Source organism: Eleginops maclovinus, chromosome 10 (assembly GCF_036324505.1).
Source record: "Eleginops maclovinus isolate JMC-PN-2008 ecotype Puerto Natales chromosome 10, JC_Emac_rtc_rv5, whole genome shotgun sequence".
Lineage (NCBI taxonomy): Eukaryota > Metazoa > Chordata > Actinopteri > Perciformes > Eleginopidae > Eleginops > Eleginops maclovinus.
Genome location: NC_086358.1, coordinates 6,000,345 through 6,021,611, shown reverse-complemented (window position 1 = coordinate 6,021,611; position 21,267 = coordinate 6,000,345). Strand labels below are relative to the sequence as shown.

The 21,267-nt window shown below is 41.2% G+C and overlaps 1 protein-coding gene across 1 annotated transcript; it reads left to right on the top strand.

Annotated features, from left to right (window-relative positions):
- The first annotated feature begins 1,897 nt into the window (after positions 1-1,897).
- On the top strand, positions 1,898-14,832 carry sbk1 (SH3 domain binding kinase 1). The gene is made up of 4 exons (XM_063893809.1): positions 1,898-2,504; positions 9,982-10,223; positions 11,719-11,921; positions 12,353-14,832. The coding sequence occupies exons 1-4, from the start codon at positions 2,467-2,469 to the stop codon at positions 13,178-13,180; spliced, it is 1,311 nt and encodes a 436-aa protein (XP_063749879.1). The 5' UTR covers positions 1,898-2,466; the 3' UTR covers positions 13,181-14,832.
- The last annotated feature ends 6,435 nt before the right edge of the window (positions 14,833-21,267 follow it).

Here is a 21,267-nt window from a genome sequence, read left to right as displayed (position 1 = left end):
GTCACATTGTCTTCACTATGTTCTTTTTGCAGTAAAGTTTTGTACCTTGTGATCATTTTTTGATTATTTTTCATATCTTGTTTGGATCATTTTGTATTTGTATTTAGGAAGGAACAATGCGCATGAATTAACATGAACACTTTAGTCCATCATGTAAATGTACCAGATTTAGCCACAGGGGCTAATTTGCGGTCAAGTTATTTCTCTCAGTGGTCATGCTGTGATTACTTTCGTCCATTTTGAGTCTCATTCCGGCAGGTATGTGTTTCCTTGAGTGACATTTTGTGAGTGAAGGCCAAAGGGGGCCCAGGGGGACAATACGGTTTCTTGGACCTGTGCCCGTCAAGCCTGTTCAGTAATCCATCCATGATCTCATGAACCTGACCTGCATCTCTTTAAAGTAAATCAGGGCAGGAAGAAAAGAGAAAAACAGAACAAGTAAAATCCATTTCTATAGGGAATAAAGAGTTGCTCGTCTGAATGTATTATGTGACTGACATTTGATAGCCTGAGGCCAAATAAAGATGAATAAATTCTTTATCTCTTCAGAGGATCCAAATGAGCATCACCCATAAACCCTTCTGATCAGTTGTTTTTAATGATGGAGCATTAAGGTTATCCCTGTTATGTCGATGCTATTTTCTCAGTCCAATCTGTTCTGCTTGGCAAACTTTGTCTGGCATGAGGCCTGTTGTTAAACATGTACAGTATACGGGTGGCTGCCAGGGCTCTGAATTAATTGAAAGTCTTGCCTGGCTCTTACCTAATAAGGACAGTTGGCAAAGTCACAGTGCGAAGTAGCCTATTTGAGCCCATAAGCTGTTGAATTATGCAAGAGTGGAGCAGCTTGTTCCTTCAAATCATGAATCAAAAGTTTAAAGAAAAAAACCTCATGGAGGCATTGAGACTGGGTGGTTGTGTGAAGGCAGAGGTGGGAGAAGTATTCAGATCTTGTGCTTGAGTCAAGGTAGGAATAGCAGAGTGTAGGAGTACTCTGTTACATGTAAAACTCCTGCATTGAAAATGTTACTCAAGTAAAAGTAAAAAAGTATTAGCATCAAAATATACTTAAAGTACCAAGATTAAAAAAACTCATTATGCAAATGGGCCCATTTCAGAATAATTCATATCATATGTTTTGATCACAATTACCGGTGCATTAAAATGTGAGGTAGATTGTGAATTTCCTCCAGGTGTAACTAAAGTCTTATTTAAGTGTTGATTATATTTCACGTCATGTACTTAAAGTATAAAAAGTAAAAGCAACCATTGTGTGGAAAAAATGCTTTTTATGTGTGTATATATTTATATTTCTACATGTGATAATTCTAGATAATATTGTTGCATCTAGCATTACAGACAAACAAAGTTCTTTGACTTTTTGAAACATTTAAATAATGTTACTCTTTTGTGACTCAAAGAGTTCACTGGCTTAATTTTTTGAGATGCAATTTGGTAAAAGTAGCTAAAGCTGTTAGACAAATGAACTGGAGTACAATTACATGATTTCCCTTTTAAATTAAGTGGAATTGTAAAGTAGCATGAAATGGAAATACTCGAGTAAAGCACTTAAAGTACCTCCACATTTTACTGACGTACAGTACTTCAGTAAATGTACTTAGTTACTCCCCACCTCTGGATTTACTCTGAGTTGTAGTGGTGTAGTATGAAGTAGCAAAAAAGCTGAAATACTAAAGTAAAGTGCAAGTCTCTCCGAATTCTACTTAACTACTTGAGTAGGTGAGATACTTAACGCCATAGCAGCAGGCGCTAGGACCCAGGACACGTGCGCGTATTAGTTTGCCAGAGGGTGGAGACAGGGAACAATGAGGGAGCTGACTGGTAGGACCAGCTGAGGATCTGAGACCGACCTCCCACCCCCACCGCGTACTCAACCTCAAAGTCCCGCTGGACTGACGGACACAGCAGACTGACCCGCAGACGGTGAAAGACACAGCTTTTGGTGAGAGTGGGAACATTGGTCCATGCATGCTGGTGCTGCAGAGAACAGAGGTGTTGCATGCGTGGATGTGCGTGAATGGGTTCGCCTCAGCGTGTGTGGTGCTGAACTGGGTCATGCGGACCACTGGAGGAGCAAGAGATAAACATTCCTCCTCCTCCCGCTGCTTGGCAGGTTGAGATGGTGGGCGCTCAAAGGAGGGATCCCAGCCTGTCTCCTCATCTCTGCCTCCAGCGTCAGTTGAGTTAATCCGCCTCCTATAGAAAAGTAAAAAAGAGCATCTCCAGAAGCCGGACGGGCATCTTCTGCTTCTTCTTCTTGGGCGGGCAGCAGAAGGCACTGAAGAAATCTGAAGAAATCTGTGAAACTGCAAGGTTTTTTGTGTTGGTTTTTTTTTTTTTTCAATGGACCTGCTTGTTTTGAAGCACCTTTAGACTACCTGATCGATAAACGAGGAGCTTCTTCCATCCGTTTCGTGCAGACCCCGGTGGAGCAGAACAGCTCTGATGCAGGACCATGGAGGAGAGAGACAGGTCGCCAGCAGGTGAGTGTGTAACACCTAGATGCACCCTGAGGTGCCTGCAAGAGTATCAGTCTGAAAGATTTAATGAAAAAAGGGAGTCAAAACAGTGGAGAAAATCTGAGTTTTTTTCATCTTTAATTCATTTATTTTGCTTTTTTTCCCCCATTCCTATGCTGTTTTGTTATTTAAATAGCTTTAATTTAACACGTTAATCTTATTATTATGGCCTGAACCTGATCTCATGGACAGTATTCATAGCCCATATCGCATCAATGCCACAGCTTTATTTACAACTATCATTAACTAATTAATGGTTGAGCTTATTTAGTGATTACATTTGCATTTACTCATAAAACAAGCACCTTTTTGCTTTCCCTATGCTTTTCTGATACGGTCGTGTGCTAGATGAATTCGAGGGCATCAGTGTGAATCCACTTAATGGCCCTTTATACTTTGCCCAGGGCAGACAGGTGATATCTCTCATCGTTAATGCTGTCTAATGCATTTAAATGAGCAGATGACTTGATAGAGCAGACCTCGTAAAAGCAAAGTCTGGAGGATGGTAATGGACTCTAAATGAAAGGGAGGTAGCCTAATACACAGGGCTTTTTCAGAAACATTGTTTGGATGGAAAGAGGCAGCAGTGATGGCTGAGACCATCAAAGGAGTAGTTCATCCCAAAATCGTGTCCAATTCAGAGTCAATGATGCTTTATAAAGGTATGTGTAGCCTATAATGTAAAAAATATACAGACAGAAAGCTTCATTTTTGAAATACTGTTTTAGTATCAGTAATCAGACTAAGCATTCAATTCCTCCTGAATGGACATGAACATGGAAGAAAATGCAGCCCTGATAACACAGCAGTAATCTGAAAACAATTATGCCTTAGGATCAGACTTCAACTTCATTTTAAGACCAAATCTTCTTTGTGAAATCCTCCATCTTGAAATAAACAAAAACATTCTGGCAGTCGAGGCAAATGTCCCAAACATGGTCTGCAGAACTAGGAAGGAATCTGCCACTACAGCTGACACATGAAAGGACTACGATCTTATGGATTTATGGAAACAGGAGATCCCAGACAATGTCCCAATCCAACAGCTGGCACACATACACACACAGCTTAACCCATTGTTGAATCTCACAGAGCCACTAACCTCTAAATAATGCACGATTTCACAATGAAAAACTGGGGAAATGGTGTCTAAACAGCATCTTACAAAATCAGTCTGATAAAAGGAAATCAGACTCAATCACAGTCTGGCAATAGCTGAGCTGCAATAGGAAAACATGGCAGCTCAGAGAACAGACAGGATGCAAACAGCACATTTAGAGGACTTGTTTTTAATTCTCATCTTCAAAAGTCTGCGCCCTGCTGGGTGGAAATAAAGAACCACATTATATCTGCTGCCTAACCTGCCATTATGTTAGTGAGAAAACAGCTGCGTAATGACACCCCGGTCAGTCACAATGTACATAATGTGCACATTTCTGTGTGGGTGTGTAGGACTATGAATGTGTGTTATGCATAATTGGCATTCATTATATTTTACATTTTCTCTACGATGGTTTTTAACAACAGTTTTATTGTTTGGGTTGATCATATTTTGCAGCAATTTGCAATAGAATTGGAAATGGGGAGAGACAGAGAGGTTAATTGCAGCCTCAGCAATCACCATTAGTGCATTGATTGTGGTTAGAGGCTATGGTATATGAGCCCGATGCAAATCACCATAAACTGTTAGTGTGCTTTGAAGTCGAAGGCGAAATGCTCTGAAAAAACCCCCAAAAACAAGAGCAGTGTCCTCCTTAGCGAGGCTCTTACATCATTTCGCCACACCCCCTTTTAGACCCCATTTTTTCTCCGGAGCTCATAATAGAGTCACATTTCCGCATGTATTTGACATCAAAGGGACGAGGTCTACAGTGTGTGGTACAAAGGGAGGGATGCTCCAATTTAGTCTCACTGGATTTCCCCAATCTTTTAACTATCCCCTTTCTCTCTCACTTTTCTTGTCACACGAAGCCTCCCTGTTAAACTTGTGACTACTGGATTGTGTGAGAGTGGGGGTTAGGTACAGTACAACATGTTCCCTCAGTAGTTTATTGCAGCGATGTTTCACTGCGAAATGATTCCTATGCAGGGCATGATTACAGTGATGGTAATGTTGACAATGTGTATAATGAAATTTGAAATATAATGCTCTATTTTGTAATCCTGAACCCTTAATCCCATACTACATAGTTGATTCATTCAGAATCAGAATTCCTTTATTCATCCCACAAAGGGTAAATTTACCTTGTTAAAGCCAAGTATAGATAGAGACGGGAAAAAAAGAACACTATTATAAAAAAGGCATTCACATAGTATTTAATATAGCATTACTTATAATCTAAAATAAGTGTAAGTGTGGCACATAACAGTACGATCATTATTCTGTGGTGAGATGTCTCTTTTTATCATTGTGCTCATTTTCTACATTGTTAGGCTTTTGTGGACACTGCACTGTGCTAGAACTGAGTGTCCTTCACTTCCTGTAGCACATTTCCACTCTCAGTCATTGTTTGGATCCCTTTAACCTTGGGGTGTCCCTTCCCGAAGTCGAGGTCATCCCCGCAGGAGGCGAATAGCAGCCAGCGCTTCTGCCAGCGGGCTGCAGATGCATTGGATGTGTGGAATACAGTATAGCCAGAGAGAGCGAGGGATGATGGGAAAAGAGCGAGGAGCAGGGACGGGGTTACACAGCACTCGAGCCCCAGCGGGGTTCCTCCATATGGGCAGCCGGGCAAAGCTGAGAGCATGTGATTTGTTAAAGTGAGTGTCCGTGGCCCGGGCCGCTGGTTCATCTATCACAGCACAGCAGGGGGTGTTTCTTCAGCCGTGTGCTAAATCCTACTAACTCAACGCCTCTGATGTTCTGTGTAAGGAGGGTGATCCAGTTTGTTTCACCTGAGTGTCCCGACTGCAACTGGCTTTCACAAGGTAGCCCTTTTAGTTTTTGATCGGATGAGAAATGTTAAGTCCTTTGTTTTAATTCTGTATCCCACCCACATCGAAACAAGAACAAAGGGGACAGACAGAAAGATATCCATATGTCTGTTTTTCTCAATGAGTGGGAGAAAATGCACCAGTCTCATCCTATTTCACTCACTTTTTTCAAGTTGACCCCTTGGCGTGACATGCTGGGCATTCTTACAGTAAATTGGACACAGGAGATCAGTCTACACACATAATGACTCTTGTGCCGAGAGCAAGGCAACTAGTCCATTAGTAATGGAGAGAAGTAGCAACATGAGGCAGGCTCTGCAATCTATTTATTTCTTTCATTAGTCCCTTGTTTGCTTTTTCTGGAACAGACAAGAGAAAGGGAGGAGATGCTGGACTAAAAAGGGCAAAGCGGCTGATATATGGTTTGTGTACAAATTATAAAGTATATTTGTTAAAGATGAAGCTGGAACATCCACTCGATTGCCCAAATGTTCATACTTTCCACAACATAATTTAGCTAATGTCCTATATGTGAATCAGTAGTCATGTTTGACATTTGTGAAGTCTTAATGAGTTAATCAGCATGTCACAGTTCATTGCAGCTGTATAACTCACGCTTTACACTAGGAAAACTGCCTGAATACACAAATATTGTCAAGAGTCACGTGACAATGCCTCAGATATTTGTCCATCTGCAATCTCAGCTTCTTATGTTAATGAATTGTTAATACAGACACAGTTAGTCTCTGGAGAACAAATAGCCCTGTCATTGAAGACAACATTGAACGCATTAAATATGCAAACATGCCAAGCATCTGCTCTACAGCCTTGCTTACAGATTTATGAGGCTGCACTTAGACAAAGCTGTGATTCCAGATAAATGCTATTATGTTTACATGCACATACTGTAATGACAAAGCTAACACACTGTTGTTTAGCAGGGATCATGTTTACAATCTTAGTTTGGTGTCCTAGCATGCTAGCACTTGCAGGCTAGCACAAATCAATTGAAGCTGATGGGAATACTATTTGGAGTCGGAAACCAAAATATTGGACTAATTGAAAGTCTCACTTTATACTAAAACATGAATGTATAAACCATATTTTATTCCAATACATCCAGTAGTTCAAAACCAAAGACATTTTTACTTGTTGTACTCAAAGAAAAGTCTGGGATCATCAAAGTAAGTCTAGGATCTGGAAATGATCTCATCACACATTTTTGAATGGTTTCCAATAGCCCGGAAATTCCATCTGAGAGTTGTTGAGGTATTTCAGTCTCTGGACAAAAAAGGTGGATAGAACAGCAAAACAGCAATACAACATTGCCTTATGTAGAGCTATGCTATTGATAGCCTGGCTACACAGTAAGTAAACCTTACCTCTGAGAGTAGGAGCTCCATTAAAGACCTCCTTATCCTTGACTGGACCTCTTTTTGAAAAAAGTGCCATGTGAAGTCCACAGTAAGACCATCAGGAAACCTCATAGTTCAGAGGCCAGGAAAACACTGGACAAGGTAGATGTCACACCACAGGATAAATATCTGTTTCCATCTTCAGCTAGGTGTTAATTGGAGAAAAGATCAACTGCTTCTGCAGTTTAATCTCATGTGTGTCTCATGGAGTAAGCCTCAACAGGATTCCAGTCCGATGCTTCGGTTATCAGGATGTGGAACTGGATTTTTCACACTTTTATGGGAACATGCTGGTTTTTTAAATAGGGTTATACTGCAAAAGCACTCAGCTCTGTCTGAGTAATTGCTAAATAGAGCAAGATTGCCTATCTGATTTTGAGGGGAAATTAGTGGCTGGAAAACAGATTGCAGCTGCTGGGCAAAAACCCTGCAACTTCACTCTTTGGAATTTGAAAGAACACAGTTTGTTTTAAGGCTGTTGTCCTTTGTTTTGCCAAGGTTTGTTGATGGAAATCTGGTTTTCTGACACTAGTAAATCAGAGCTTTTTTCACAATTAAAACTGACCTGAAGAGGAATTAGTGAGAAATCCAGGGATCTGTTAGGCAAAGGTTGACAGATGATTGACAATGAGTGGGACTGGCTCAAAACCAAAGCAGTTTCTTTCTTTTAAGCCAAATCTGTATCTGCATTTGAAGCGTGTTGTTGTTACCTTGTCTTTTGATGCCTCAGAGGACAGTGGAGGAGCAGAGGGCAGCGTGGGAGATCAGTGGGGCATGTGTGGTCGAGCACGAATGCTGAGTCGTGCTGTGGCTCACAGCTGCTCCCTCTCAGAGGTGGGAACATAAAGGGCCTTTGATAGAGTGTCACTGTGCGACAGATACACCAGCCCCCCCTTCACAAACACTTAAAGAGACCACATAACTTCATCCCCGCACCTCAGGGGCACTACGCTGCAGTTTCTGGTTCCCATTCACAGCGTCATCACAACCGTCTCCCGACCACTCATCACATTTCAAGACTCTTAATCCAGTTCTGCAGTGGAAGTGAGTGCAAGGTGTGTGTGTGTGTGTGTGTGTGTGTGTGTGTGTGTGTGTGTGTGTGTGTGTGTGTGTGTGTGTGTGTGTGTGTGTGTGTGTGTGTGTGTGTGTGTGTGTGTGTGTGTGTGTGTGTGTGTGTGTGTGTGTGTGTGTGTGTGTGTGTGTGTGTGAGGGGGGTGGGTTGCTTTTGTCTTTGTGGGAGCTGAGTAATGTGATTAAGATCCATGCTGTATGCTGCACATTTAGCCCGTGGAGCTGACTGGAAGAAATCAACAAGCACTCCCTTCACTCTTGCTGCACTGAAAAAAATGGAACATTGTCTTTAATCAAATATATTATGTCAACAAATGTCACATAACTGGATTAGGTTAGTTGAAAGCATTATTATTAAGTTGAATGTAATAGTATTGCTTGCTTAACCTGATACAGTTATGTTGACGTAATACATTTAATTAAATTCAACTTTTCAGTTGGTGCCACGCATGGTGCACGGTCATTAACGTGCATCCTGTCCGTCGGTCTGTCCTGTTTAAAGGTTTAATCTCCAAACATTGACCACGAACTTATCCTGATAATGATCTTATTGCGTGTTGACTCGCTGTAGGCTATACAGTGGGCACGCTCAGATTGAGTAGGCTACAATATCCATAGTCCTTTAGGTAAGCATCTCCCTGGCTATGATAAAATCAAGAAGCAAGCGTTATCTACAGAGAAACACACAAGGCACTTTCTATTTGCAGTGGACACAAGAGTGATGAGCCAAGAACAGAGGGCTAAAAATGGTTGCATCCTATTTTCGTTTTCTCCGTCTAATAGCCGAATGCATAAGCCTCGTCCAACAGTATAGCTGAGGAACCTCAACGCCTTCAGAAAATAACTTCTTTTGCCATGTTTTTATCATCTGCACATTAGTTACCGTACATTAATTCGGCCTTTTTACCACCGAAAATGCTCCTGCCAATCGACATGTTTGAGATGCTCTTGTCTGAACCAGTGATGCTGAGGAAACTGGCTGCAGGGAGACGAGAACAAAGCATTTTCCTTTGAATGATGGATGAAAAACGCCATCAGCGAAATTGTTTGTGCTGATTTGATGCCTATTAGTGTGCGTATGGGTGTGCGTGCCTTGCATGATTGGATGATTGCATTTGATTGTGTGTGTGTGAGTGGGATTGACGAGAGACAATGGGTAAGATCATTAGTGTGATGCACTTCATTTCCTCAAAAGGGTCCATTTAGTTGGTTTAATATCTTTTTTCGTTTGCTCAATCACTGCAAATGAAGCTTACCTGCACAGTCACTGATCTCTGATTTTTAATTTGTTGTCAGTTGGTTCATTTGGTGCCAGTCTGACTCCATCTGAGCTTGCAATTAAAGCAGCTGTATTTTCCCCTCCTAGGATCAGTCTGACCTATTTGAAACTTGGCACTTTTGAGAATCAGCGATAACTTTTCTTCTGCAGTGTTTTTCTTTTTTTTTTTCTTCTTCAGCATTTCCACCTAAACACCTACTGTACAAACCAAATGTGTTTTCTAGGCTAAACAACCTATTTTCTGAAAAGCATTGCTGATATGCTGACTGGAAATTGTAAACGTATGAATATGATGATCTGGAGCACGCCTTACCAGTGCACATAGACCTTGAAACTGCCAGCTCTTTCCATCTGCTTCCATTTGTAAGTCCTTCTACCTGGACATATTGATTTTTCCATAGCTGTCTGCCAGTAAGTGCTGTCTGAGACCCGGCCATATCTGAAAGCTGGCTAGAGTAATCTAGAGGGACAGCAGGAAGTCCAATGCATTTACAGAAAGCAGTGCCCCTGTTGATGCCATCTCTGAATTGATTGTATGGAAATTAAGCTCTGTTAAAGCCTCCCTGATTTAACTGACCTTTGGGATACAATGTGCAGACAAGAATACATGGATGCGTGCCAACAAAAATAGAAAATATTGATGAGCGTTTTGTACACAATCATGCATAATATTTACATCGCCTGCCATCATCATAGCAGAACAGAATCTGTTTGTGAGCCAAGTTTTTTCCTCTTCATTTAGTCTGCCTCACAGCGTCAAGGCGAGCCTGTCTCTTTCTCCATCTGGGCCAGGACGGGTGGGCAGCGGCGGGGGCTCACCTACATCCAAGATGGGCTACTGCGGAGGGGTGCCTGTGGAGGACATGCAGGCCCTGGCCATCACCTCTCTGTCGGCAGCAGATGTAGCCAAACAATATGAGCACATCCGCGAACTGGGGAAAGGGACGTACGGAAAGGTGGACCTGGTGGCTCACCGGACACAGGGTGAGTTTTCTGTATCTCTGCTTTAATTGAGTGTCTTAAATAGTCATTTTGGAAAGCAGTGTTCAGATCTCCATGTTGTGCCTGAATGAGGATCACTAGCTAAGGCAGATCAAGTCTCAGCAGTGAAAAGGTTTTGTTAAGGATTTTCTTTTAGGTATAATGTTTAATCCTTGATTGTAAAAAACTCAAGGTTAGAAAGCTGGCTCAGTCTGAAAGCGTGTGGCTAAGCACTTTAAAGTAGTGCAGAGGGGGCTGAGAGGGCAGTAGATATTTTCAGCACTCTCAAAGGCTTCTGTTTTTCCGCAGCTGTGATCAGGAACAGCTGGTTGTATGTGTGTAATGGGAATAAGATTCATTCACTGTACTTGTTTATATGAATGAATGCGCTGTAGCAGCTGCTGCAAAGGCAGGGTTGGGTGATTGGAAATCTCTCCGCTCCCTTAAAGTGTCAGGTAACACTTCCAAATTCCCTTACGATGCTTTGGATAGGGCTCTTTTTCATGCCCTATACCACTAGGTCCATTTAGAAGGAATTCTTGTTGTTGATTTGGTGGACAACAATCGAAAAGTGTTGCTGATGAGCCTGTGTCTCAGCACATGTTTGGCCTAGTTCAAAATCGACTTATTCATGGTTGTCGCCTTTCTTTATTTCATCCCTGTCTGATTAGTCAGTAAAATCCATTGGCGTAGGTAGAGAGCAGTGCTTGACAACAAAGGCTTTTCGTTTTTGAGTAGTAGCTGAATAGGGTGACGCAGTGATGACGTAATTTTGTAGGCCGACCCAGAAGTTAGTGTCACAAAGGGGTCACACGACAAAAAGCAACCGTTTTTTTCCCGTTGGATTTTGGTAAATTGCAGAAAACAAGCTCTGTGGCAAACACGCATTTATAGTTCTTTCACGTTTTATGCAGCAGGACGATCTCCACTCAATAACACTTCTTTGTGATTTTTGAAGTGTAAATCGTCATACGTAAAACAGCGCTAGTCCGTAAACAAACTAGCCTACTTCACGGTCACATGGCCGCGCATCACCACCGCTAAGCTAAATGCGGTCTTGTGTCGGCATGATGATGTTTTGTGGTGTCTTTTAGTCACTAATATACTGACGTATCTTTATCTAAAGAATCCTTTAGGCTTGTTTAACCACAGACCTCATTTCAGGCTTCTAACCATAAACATGTTTTTTTTTTTAAAGGCTGACATGGGAACCGGAAGTGATCAAATGCTTAGTTATTTACGGGTTTTAGGACTTGATGTGCACCCCTCTATTCAATCTGAAACTTGCTGGGAGGCTTGTAATTGACATTGAGCACTATTGTTTAGTCTTTACGCCATCAAATATATAATAATATCTGTCCGTCCATGTCCATGAGCAGTTTTCACTGGTCAATATGCAGAATTAAATAGCACTCTGCCAGCCTTCACATGGAAACTTTAATACTCCAGAGGTTAAATGTGACCATCTACATGTTTATGTATGTGACTTTTTTTATAGGGACCAAGATTGCGCTGAAATTTGTTACCAAGAACAAGACGAAGCTCAAGAGTTTCCTGCGGGAGTACAGTCTGACCGGCTCTCTGAGCTGCAGCCCTTTCATTATCAAAATCCTGGACGTGCTCTTCGAGACGGAGGACAGCTATGTGTTTGGACAAGAATATGCGCCCGCTGGCGACCTTTTCGACATCATCCCCCCACAGGTAAAGCTATCATCCTTTCTTCAACCATTCACCATCCTCACTCATCCAGAGCTGCTCCAATCGCCGGCCATGTTCACACTCGGCAGTTTTAACAAGCTCTCCCGGGATTGGATCCTTGTCTTTGTCCCGGTTTCACTGCACAGGGGTCTCACTTTGCTTTAGTGCTGTTTCAGTTCATGGGCTTTGGAGGACTTCAAGGTTCTTATAAAGACTAATTAAAAATAGTTCAAAACTCCCTTTTTTGAGTCTCACTTAAACTCAATATAACCATCACCTACTCTTTTGAACCTACTCACCATGAAACTTTTCACTAATATCGCCCCCCATATATTACCTCCTACCCAGCCGTATATATATTATCTATTGGACTGCATTCATCTAAATGTATGTTTCTCTGCCTTCCTTTCTCCAACCCTTTGTCCTTCTCTCAGGCTGGTCTGCCAGAGGAAATGGTCAAACGCTGCATGCAACAGCTGGGTTTGGCCCTGGACTTTATGCACAGCAAAAACCTGGTGCATCGAGATGTCAAACCTGAGAATGTGCTCCTATTTGACCGTGAGTGCCGTCGCATCAAGCTGGCTGACTTCGGCATGACCCGACGCGTGGGGAGCCGTGTGAAAAGAGTGAGTGGCACCATCCCCTATACGGCGCCAGAGGTGTGCCGCGCTAGCCGTGCTGAGGGTTTCCTTGTCACCACCAGTCTGGATGTGTGGGCGTTCGGCGTGCTCGTCTTCTGTATGCTGACAGGCAATTTCCCCTGGGAGGCAGCGCTGCCGGCTGACGCTTTCTACGAGGAGTTTCGGCGCTGGCAGAAAGCAGGGTGTCCTGTGGGGACGTACCCATCTCAGTGGCGCCGTTTCACGGATGATGCCTTGCGCATGTTTCAGCGGCTGCTTGCTGCTGAGCCGGAAAAGCGCTGTGGAGTCAAGGACGTCTTCTGCTTTGTCAAGTACGAGCTGGTGAGCGAGCTCAGGCGAAGAGCATCCTGCCGAGCCAAGAGAGGTGAGAGGTCAAGCTCGGGAGTTTGCACTGGCAGTTGCACTCCCTCCTCGTCCTCCACTTCCTCACGTTCCTCCCACAGACACCCTGAGCCCTCCACCCCTCCTGGAACAACTTGCCTCCGCCCGGCGCCGCTCAAACGCAGCGTCCTGTCTGATCCGCTGTCTCCCAGAGAGGAGTCTGGACAGCACCAGTCGCCAGGCCGAGACAAGAACAAAAGCCAGATGGTGATGGCAACTGCCATCGAAATCTGTGTGTGACCACACAAATGTTAGCAGTGGACATTTGCTGGCTTCTCACAGTAATAACAAGCTGTGAAGAGGTGTTAATGACTACCACTGAGTCGTCAGTGAAAAAGGATAGGTACTTTAACCATGAATGAGAAGCTCAGGATCACATCCCCGCCTGTGGAAATGGACATCATCAATCAGCCGTACACACTTGGACAGCTTATCCCCGGCACATGCCGTTTAGGTTTGATTTGTGACCAAAGACTCTCTTCCCGAGCTCAGAAGCAGTTTAAAAGACCGCTGGTGTTGCTCCTCTCAGCTCATTCTGCCATCCAGACATTTGTGTTTTCTGTCCATACACTGTGGTGGTGCTAATGATTCTATGATTAGATATTTATTTTCTCACTCATCACCCCATGTCTCTTTACTCATCTCAAAGTACAAGCTCCAGGGAGGCCAAAATGATCTGTTGATGCCGCAATGTTAGAGGCCGGTGATCTGAGGGCTATCTTCGCCACTTCATTCGACTGCCATTTCTCAGACTTACTTCCAACTTCCAATGCATAAAATGTGTCTTTTTTCAAGGTAAAATTGTTAAAAAGAGAAAAAAACTTTATGTAGCAGTTTGTACGAGATGTTTTTTTTATGTCCGTGTCTAGACTAGAGATAGGCATCACCTCAGGACACCTCAGTGGGTCACTTTCTGTTTTATTATTAATGGAAATAGATTGACTGGCTGAAAAACACATCTTTACCACTTCTGAACTGCTCCCAGTAAGATTCCTTTTTCAATGTAAAAAAAAAAATGACTACAGGGAATGAGCATTTTCTGAGGGAAGAGGAGGCGAGCAAAGATGGGGAGAAGAAATGTGTTTTTATTATTTCTTTTCTACCTGCTGTGTTTATTTGGATGTGTATGTGTGTGTTTCAAATGCTCAAGCACAAGAATTTTGTAAAGAGGGAGAACTCTTCGTGAAAACTACCACCATGTATTGTAAATATTTTTGATATTTCTAGGAGTGCACCGTGTTATCAGGTAGTTCAACTATGTAGCGGTACTAATTTTCTATGACAGGTTAAGATGTTTTACTTTTAATGTTGGGGCAATGCACTGTATGTAGCAACACAATAAGACAGAATGTACAGTATATGACAAATTAAATATATAGAAATACGATCAAGAGCCTATCACAATGTTGAACATGGTAGCAGCAGCTGCTCTTTTACTGTGTTTGTTTTATCTGAAAGAATCAGGTTCTTTTTAGAGATCTGACACACCACTCATTTCTGCGTTTTCCTGTCACCATATCATTATCATGAGCTACATCCATTTCCTGTGTAAAATCACGCTTCGTCAATGAATAGCTTGTTCTTCATTCAGTCAGTCAAAGATACAGAGTGGCTGCTTTGCAAAGTCGCAAATTAATTTCCCAACACTACAAAAGGTGTTCCAATCATTGATTATCAAGATGCAACATAATCACACAATCCGTACTGCGCAGAATAAGTTGTTGCACCTGTTGTGTTGGCATTATTTTCCTGCCTCTCTCTGGGAATTCATCCAAATATATCACATGAATAGCAGAGCCCAGGTGTTTATTGTCTGGATGGATGACCTCTGTGTCACGTATGAATTTTCCTACGAAAGATGATTGAGCTTGACAAGGTTCAGCTTCCAAAGAGAAGATCCTGAAAATTATAAACGCTTTTAAAAAGCAGCGTATGATTTGCTTGGAATTAGTTACTGTTTACTTTACTGCAAGATTGTGTGTGTGTGTGTGTGTGTGTGTGTGTGTGTGTGTGTGTGTGTGTGTGTGTGTGTGTGTGTGTGTGTGTGTGTGTGTGTGTGTGTGTGTGTGTGTGTGTGTGTGTGTGTGTGTGTGTGTGTGTGTGTGTGTGTGTGTGTGTGTGTGTGTGTGTGTGTGTTCATATTTATGTGTGTTGGTCTTCATTTTCCAGTCCTTCGATGACAGCCCATCAGCTCTATCGCTATAGTGACAGTGACAGTGCTCCTCTGGTTTCCCTTCTCTCCTTTTCTTGAAAACCAAGTATAATTTAGCCCAAATGAAACAACTGGTCCCACCACGTTACCCACAGCTCCTCATGACAGCTGCTGAGCTTATTACACTGGATGACACATTTCTGCAGACATACATAATCCTGCGTTTTATAATCATAGTCTTTATCCAGCCTCATCAGGCTAAATCAAAGCTTTTGATAGTCCCCATCAGTCCCTTGTCTCTTTCCATACTTACTCTTGATTCTGCAAAGGAGACGTATTGTATGAAGAGAGGCCCCATGGGATCTGTCCAAAAGGTAATCCGTCAGTCCATTGTGGAGGAATGTGAATTAGCCCTGCCTTACGTCTTTCTATTCTGTCAGTGTGATGTAGAATCTACATTGTAGAAAAAGACAGGGACTAGATGGACGGTAAAAAGATGATATAAAGTAAGGCAGTTCAACATAATGCAACTTAACAATACTGAATGCAACATTGCATACCATAATATGAGATATCATAACACAGCGCATCGTAACATGACTCAACATAACACGCTTCATGACTGGACGCATCATAGCTTGACAAATTAAAAAAATACGTATCATGATATGAAGTATTATAACCTGACTCTTTATAACCTGACAGATCACAACATGACGTATCAAAACATGACATTTCAAAACATGATGCGTCAAAACATGACAGATCAAAACATGACATTTTAAAACATGATGCGTCAAAACATGACGTATCAAAACATTACATTTTAAAATATGACGCTTCAAAATATGACGTTTCAAAATATGACGCTTCAAAACATGACAGATCAAAACATGACGCTTCATAACCTGACAGATCACAACATGACGCTTCATAACATGAGAGATCAAAACATGACGCTTCATAACATGACAGATCAAAACATGATGCTTCATAACATGATGTATCAAAACATGACAGATCAAAACATGACGTATCAAAACATGACGTATCAAAACATGACGCTTCAAAACATGATGCTTCATAACATGATGCTTCATAACATGATGCTTCATAACATGATGCTTCATAACATGATGCTTCAAAACAGCATGATGCTTCAAAATATGATGCTTCATAACATGATGCTTCATAACATGATGCTTCAAAACAGCATGATGCTTCAAAACATGATGCTTCATAACATGATGCTTCATAACATGATGCTTCATAACATGATGCTTCAAAACAGCATGATGCTTCAAAATATGACACTTCAAAACATGATGCTTCAAAACATGACACTTCAAAACATGATGCTTCATAACAGCATGATGCTTCAAAATATGACACTTCAAAACATGACGCTTCAAAACATGACGCTTCAAAACATGACGCTTCAAAACATGACGCTTCAAAACATGACGCTTCATAACATGACGCTTCAAAACATGACGCTTCAAAACATGACGCTTCATAACATGATGCTTCAAAACAGCATGATGCTTCAAAATATGACACTTCAAAACATGATACTTCAAAACATGATGCTTCATAACATGATGCTTCATAACATGATGCTTCATAACATGATGCTTCAAAACATGATGCTTCAAAACATGACACTTCAAAACATGACACTTCAAAACATGACACTTCAAAACATGACGCTTCATAACATGATGCTTCAAAACAGCATGATGCTTCAAAATATGACACTTCAAAACATGATGCTTCAAAACATGACACTTCAAAACATGATGCTTCATAACAGCATGATGCTTCAAAATATGACACTTCAAAACATGATGCTTCAAAACATGACGCTTCAAAACATGACGCTTCAAAACATGACGCTTCATAACATGATGCTTCATAACAGCATGATGCTTCAAAATATGACACTTCAAAACATGATACTTCAAAACATGATGCTTCATAACATGATGCTTCATAACATGATGCTTCAAAACATGATGCTTCAAAACATGACACTTCAAAACATGATGCTTCAAAACATGACACTTCAAAACATGACACTTCATAACATGATGCTTCAAAACAGCATGATGCTTCAAAATATGACACTTCAAAACATGATGCTTCAAAACATGACACTTCAAAACATGATGCTTCATAACAGCATGATGCTTCAAAATATGACACTTCAAAACATGATGCTTCAAAACATGACGCTTCAAAACATGACGCTTCAAAACATGACGCTTCATAACATGATGCTTCATAACAGCATGATGCTTCAAAATATGACACTTCAAAACATGACGCTTCAAAACATGACACTTCAAAACATGACGCTTCAAAACATGACACTTCAAAACATGACGCTTCAAAATATGACACTTCAAAACATGATGCTTCATAACATGATGCTTCATAACATGATGCTTCATAACATGACACTTCAAAACATGATGCTTCAAAACATGACACTTCAAAACATGACGCTTCAAAATATGACACTTCAAAACATGACGCTTCAAAACATGATGCTTCATAACATGACGCTTCAAAACATGACACTTCAAAACATGACGCTTCAAAATATGACACTTCAAAACATGACGCTTCAAAACATGATGCTTCATAACATGACGCTTCAAAACATGACACTTCAAAACATGACGCTTCAAAATATGACACTTCAAAACATGACGCTTCAAAACATGATGCTTCATAACATGATGCTTCAAAACATGACGCTTCAAAATATGACACTTCAAAACATGACGCTTCAAAACATGATGCTTCATAACATGATGCTTCATAACATGATGCTTCAAAACATGATGCTTCATAACATGATGCTTCAAAACAGCATGATGCTTCATAACATGACGCTTCATAACATGATGCTTCAAAACATGACGCTTCATAACATAACAGATCAAAACATGACGCTTCATAACATGACAGATCAACACATTACGTATCAAAACATGACACTTCAAAACATGATGCTTCATAACATGACGCTTCAAAACATGATGCTTCAAAACATGATGCTTCATAACATGACGCTTCAAAACATGACGCTTCAAAACATGACACTTCAAAACATGACGCTTCAAAACATGACAGATGAAAACATGACCTGAGGAATCATATCATAAAGCATCACGACACAACATAACATGACGTATCATAATACAAAGCTTCATAACATGTCACATTACATGACTTATAATTAGATTCAGCCCGTGTTACAGTGTTTTGATGTGAGCAGCTGTAGCTTTGTTAAACATCATACTTTTAGCATAATTAGATTACCGTCAGTTGTTGCAATGTGCAAGACTGTTTCTCATGGACTGTTATGACAGGAATTGTTAGGTTTAATAATGGGGTGTCAAATTATATCAAGTTTTACTGAAGCTTTAGAGAGTAGCCTCCTTTGCCCAGCGTCTCCTGATCCAATGATCAAGCTGTTCTCTGCCAGCAAGTTTTGTTGCAGAATCTCATGTAAATACTGTATGTACTGTGTCTTCAACAAAACGAAAAAATAAATAAACAAAATGTTCATATATGTTAAATAAATACGTTTATGCACCACATCTCATGGCTCCGGGATATTTCTGTATGTGTTTATAAATACTGTGGTGGTATTTCTTTCTGCCTGTGTATGCAAAGCTAATTCAGCTCTTCTTTGTACGGTCCCCAGACTGTACATTAGATGAAGGTCAGCTTAAGTCACATGTTATTTCCCTAGGCTTTGGTTTGGTTTGCCAGCGAGCCTCCAGACTATTTTAATACGCTGACTTCCTTCTGAAAGCCCAATTACCACATCTGTAGATATGAGTTATCTGCTGCCCTCCAATGAGTTCAAGGACAGCCCGAATATGACACTATAGACGAGAACGGTTATCAGCTCTTCATACTCAACTGTTGTGTCAGAGTTTGCTCAAGTTTTTATCAGACCGAGCTAAGACGGTGGCGGTAGACTGTGGTGTATCTGCCACTGAGAAAAGCTAATCAGCTCAGACAATGCAAGAGAAAGGAAAGGTCAGCCATGACACGCAGGGCTTCTGTAGTGAGTGGAAGCTTGTCCTTTGTGATAGCCTGTTCTCTGGCCTTAAAGGCTACAGCAGCCTAGTGTCAGTGTAATAGTCTTAATTGTGTTGGACCCATCAAGATAGAAGATACTGAACTAAGGCTAAGCTGAAAAGTGGAGGGATTTAACATGAGACTTCACTTGGTGAGGTCACAAAAGTCACAATAGTCACAATTTTTTCCGGAAAATCTTTCTGTATAAACATATGCAAAGTTGGCCATTAACATTGTCTCTGACCTCAATCATGTCCTCATCAAATATGAGATACAGGGTCACAATTTAATGATGTCAGATTGAAGCGCTTTGGTTGACCGGACAATCCTAAAAGGAAATATAGAGATTAAACCCAGATCAAATGTTATTGGTAGGATCCTAAACACACTGTCTTCATTGATTGTAATGTTATGTTGAAGGGTGGCTTGGTTAAATATTTCTCATTGTTGATGTTGCAAATAAAGCTGCTGAGATGCAAGGACAATTTCCAACTTGATTTAACAATAAAGATTAATCATACTGTAAACAATATCTGATTGCTGAAGTTCAGACACAATTATCTAGCTTTGTTCCATGCCTAAATACCAATAGGTTAAATAGAAACATATGTTTCCCCCGCCCATTTTGGCCGAAAAGACCCTTTCAAGTGTATTTTTTCTTGGCTGCAGGTTTCAAAAGACCATCAGCTAAACCAAATTGATTCCCAGGACTGGAGGAATCTGGATGTTAAGCCTTCAGTAGGTGGTGCAGGAGCGTGGACGGTTAGGAAAGTGATCCCTCTGGATGCAGCTGTCTCCGTGAGATCAAGTGTTAAATCCTCTTCAGTCATGCTCTCTCAGCATGGGCTGATGTCAGTAACATGAGGTGACTGTGTGACTGACGGAGAAACCATTCACTGTCCTGACTCATGTCACCATCATCTCTGTGATGTACAGCGCAGACAAATATGACACAGTCCAAAGAAGTGGCAGACTCCCAAAAACAAATCTCAACATTCTCTCAACCTGATGAAATCTCAGCATGATATGTTTGTCAGAAAGAGGAATCTGACACATCCTTGCTGCTCCACCGGTGTCCCTGAATCAAATGGTGAAAAATAAATAATTTAGGTGCTCTTGCAGCACTAGCAGCTGATTTGTTTAACATTTTAACGGACATATAAATGAAACAAGGTAATCCTCAAATGTCTTTGAAACTTTGGATGGAGACTTTCAGCTCAAACATCGTGCAGCTAACAACCTCAAAATTCTGCCTGGTAACACTTCAAATACTGTATATCTTTCAAATCTCTTTCAAACTCAGACTTTGTGTAAACAGAAGTCACAGACATGTAATTACTGAACAGTTCTGTCTTGCTGGTGAACAATAAAAAAGATGCAGCTGCTGTGTATACCTTACATAAACCACCTGATGTGGTTTGCTTCAAAGGGAATTCAGCTGTGTAAGTGAGCAAACAAGTGCAGGCAAAGCATTCTTCTAGAGGTTGAATACATAGTAAACAAAGAACAAAGATATTTTTAAGTTTTCTTCTTCGCAGACTGCAGAGTAATGTAATTTTAGCTCATTGAAACACCACAGGGAACATACTGTACAGTATTAAAACCTCCTGCGTCACTTCAGCTTCCTGCCTCTGCACCTACAGATGAATCACTCCGAAACCCTCGCATGCAGCATGAACTATTCTTCTGTCCCTGATGTATTTTGGAAAAACAGCTGCAAGCATGACACTGAAAATGTCGCTGAAGATCTTTAAAGATGCTGGAAACTTGCATAGTGATCTCAGCAGGGATTGACTGGGAAGGGAAGTTCCCCGCTTCCTCAGATCTACACTCAGGCATCATGCGAAATAGAGTCAGATCACAGCGGGAAAGCTGGGAATGAGAAGGGAAAAAGAGAGCGGGAGAATAGCAGAGGAAGATATGTGTCAAGTGGGACGAATGTGTTAGAGAATAAGTCACACAAGGACATCAAACACTCAGATCAGTGGAGTCATTAAAAATGATCTTGTTTATACTGAATTTTCTCAGTTTTGAATGCAGCTGCAAACCTGAATGTGAAAACCTTGTGTGTGTG

Excerpts from the sequence above, each read along its gene's own strand:
- sbk1 (XM_063893809.1), top strand. The coding sequence starts at position 2,467 with ATGCAGGACCATGGAGGAGAGAGACAGGTCGCCAGCAG. Across the intron at positions 2,505-9,981 it reads GAGAGACAGGTCGCCAGCAG|TCTGCCTCACAGCGTCAAGG; the intron begins GTGAGTGTGTAA and ends CTCTTCATTTAG. Across the intron at positions 11,922-12,352 it reads TCGACATCATCCCCCCACAG|GCTGGTCTGCCAGAGGAAAT; the intron begins GTAAAGCTATCA and ends TCCTTCTCTCAG.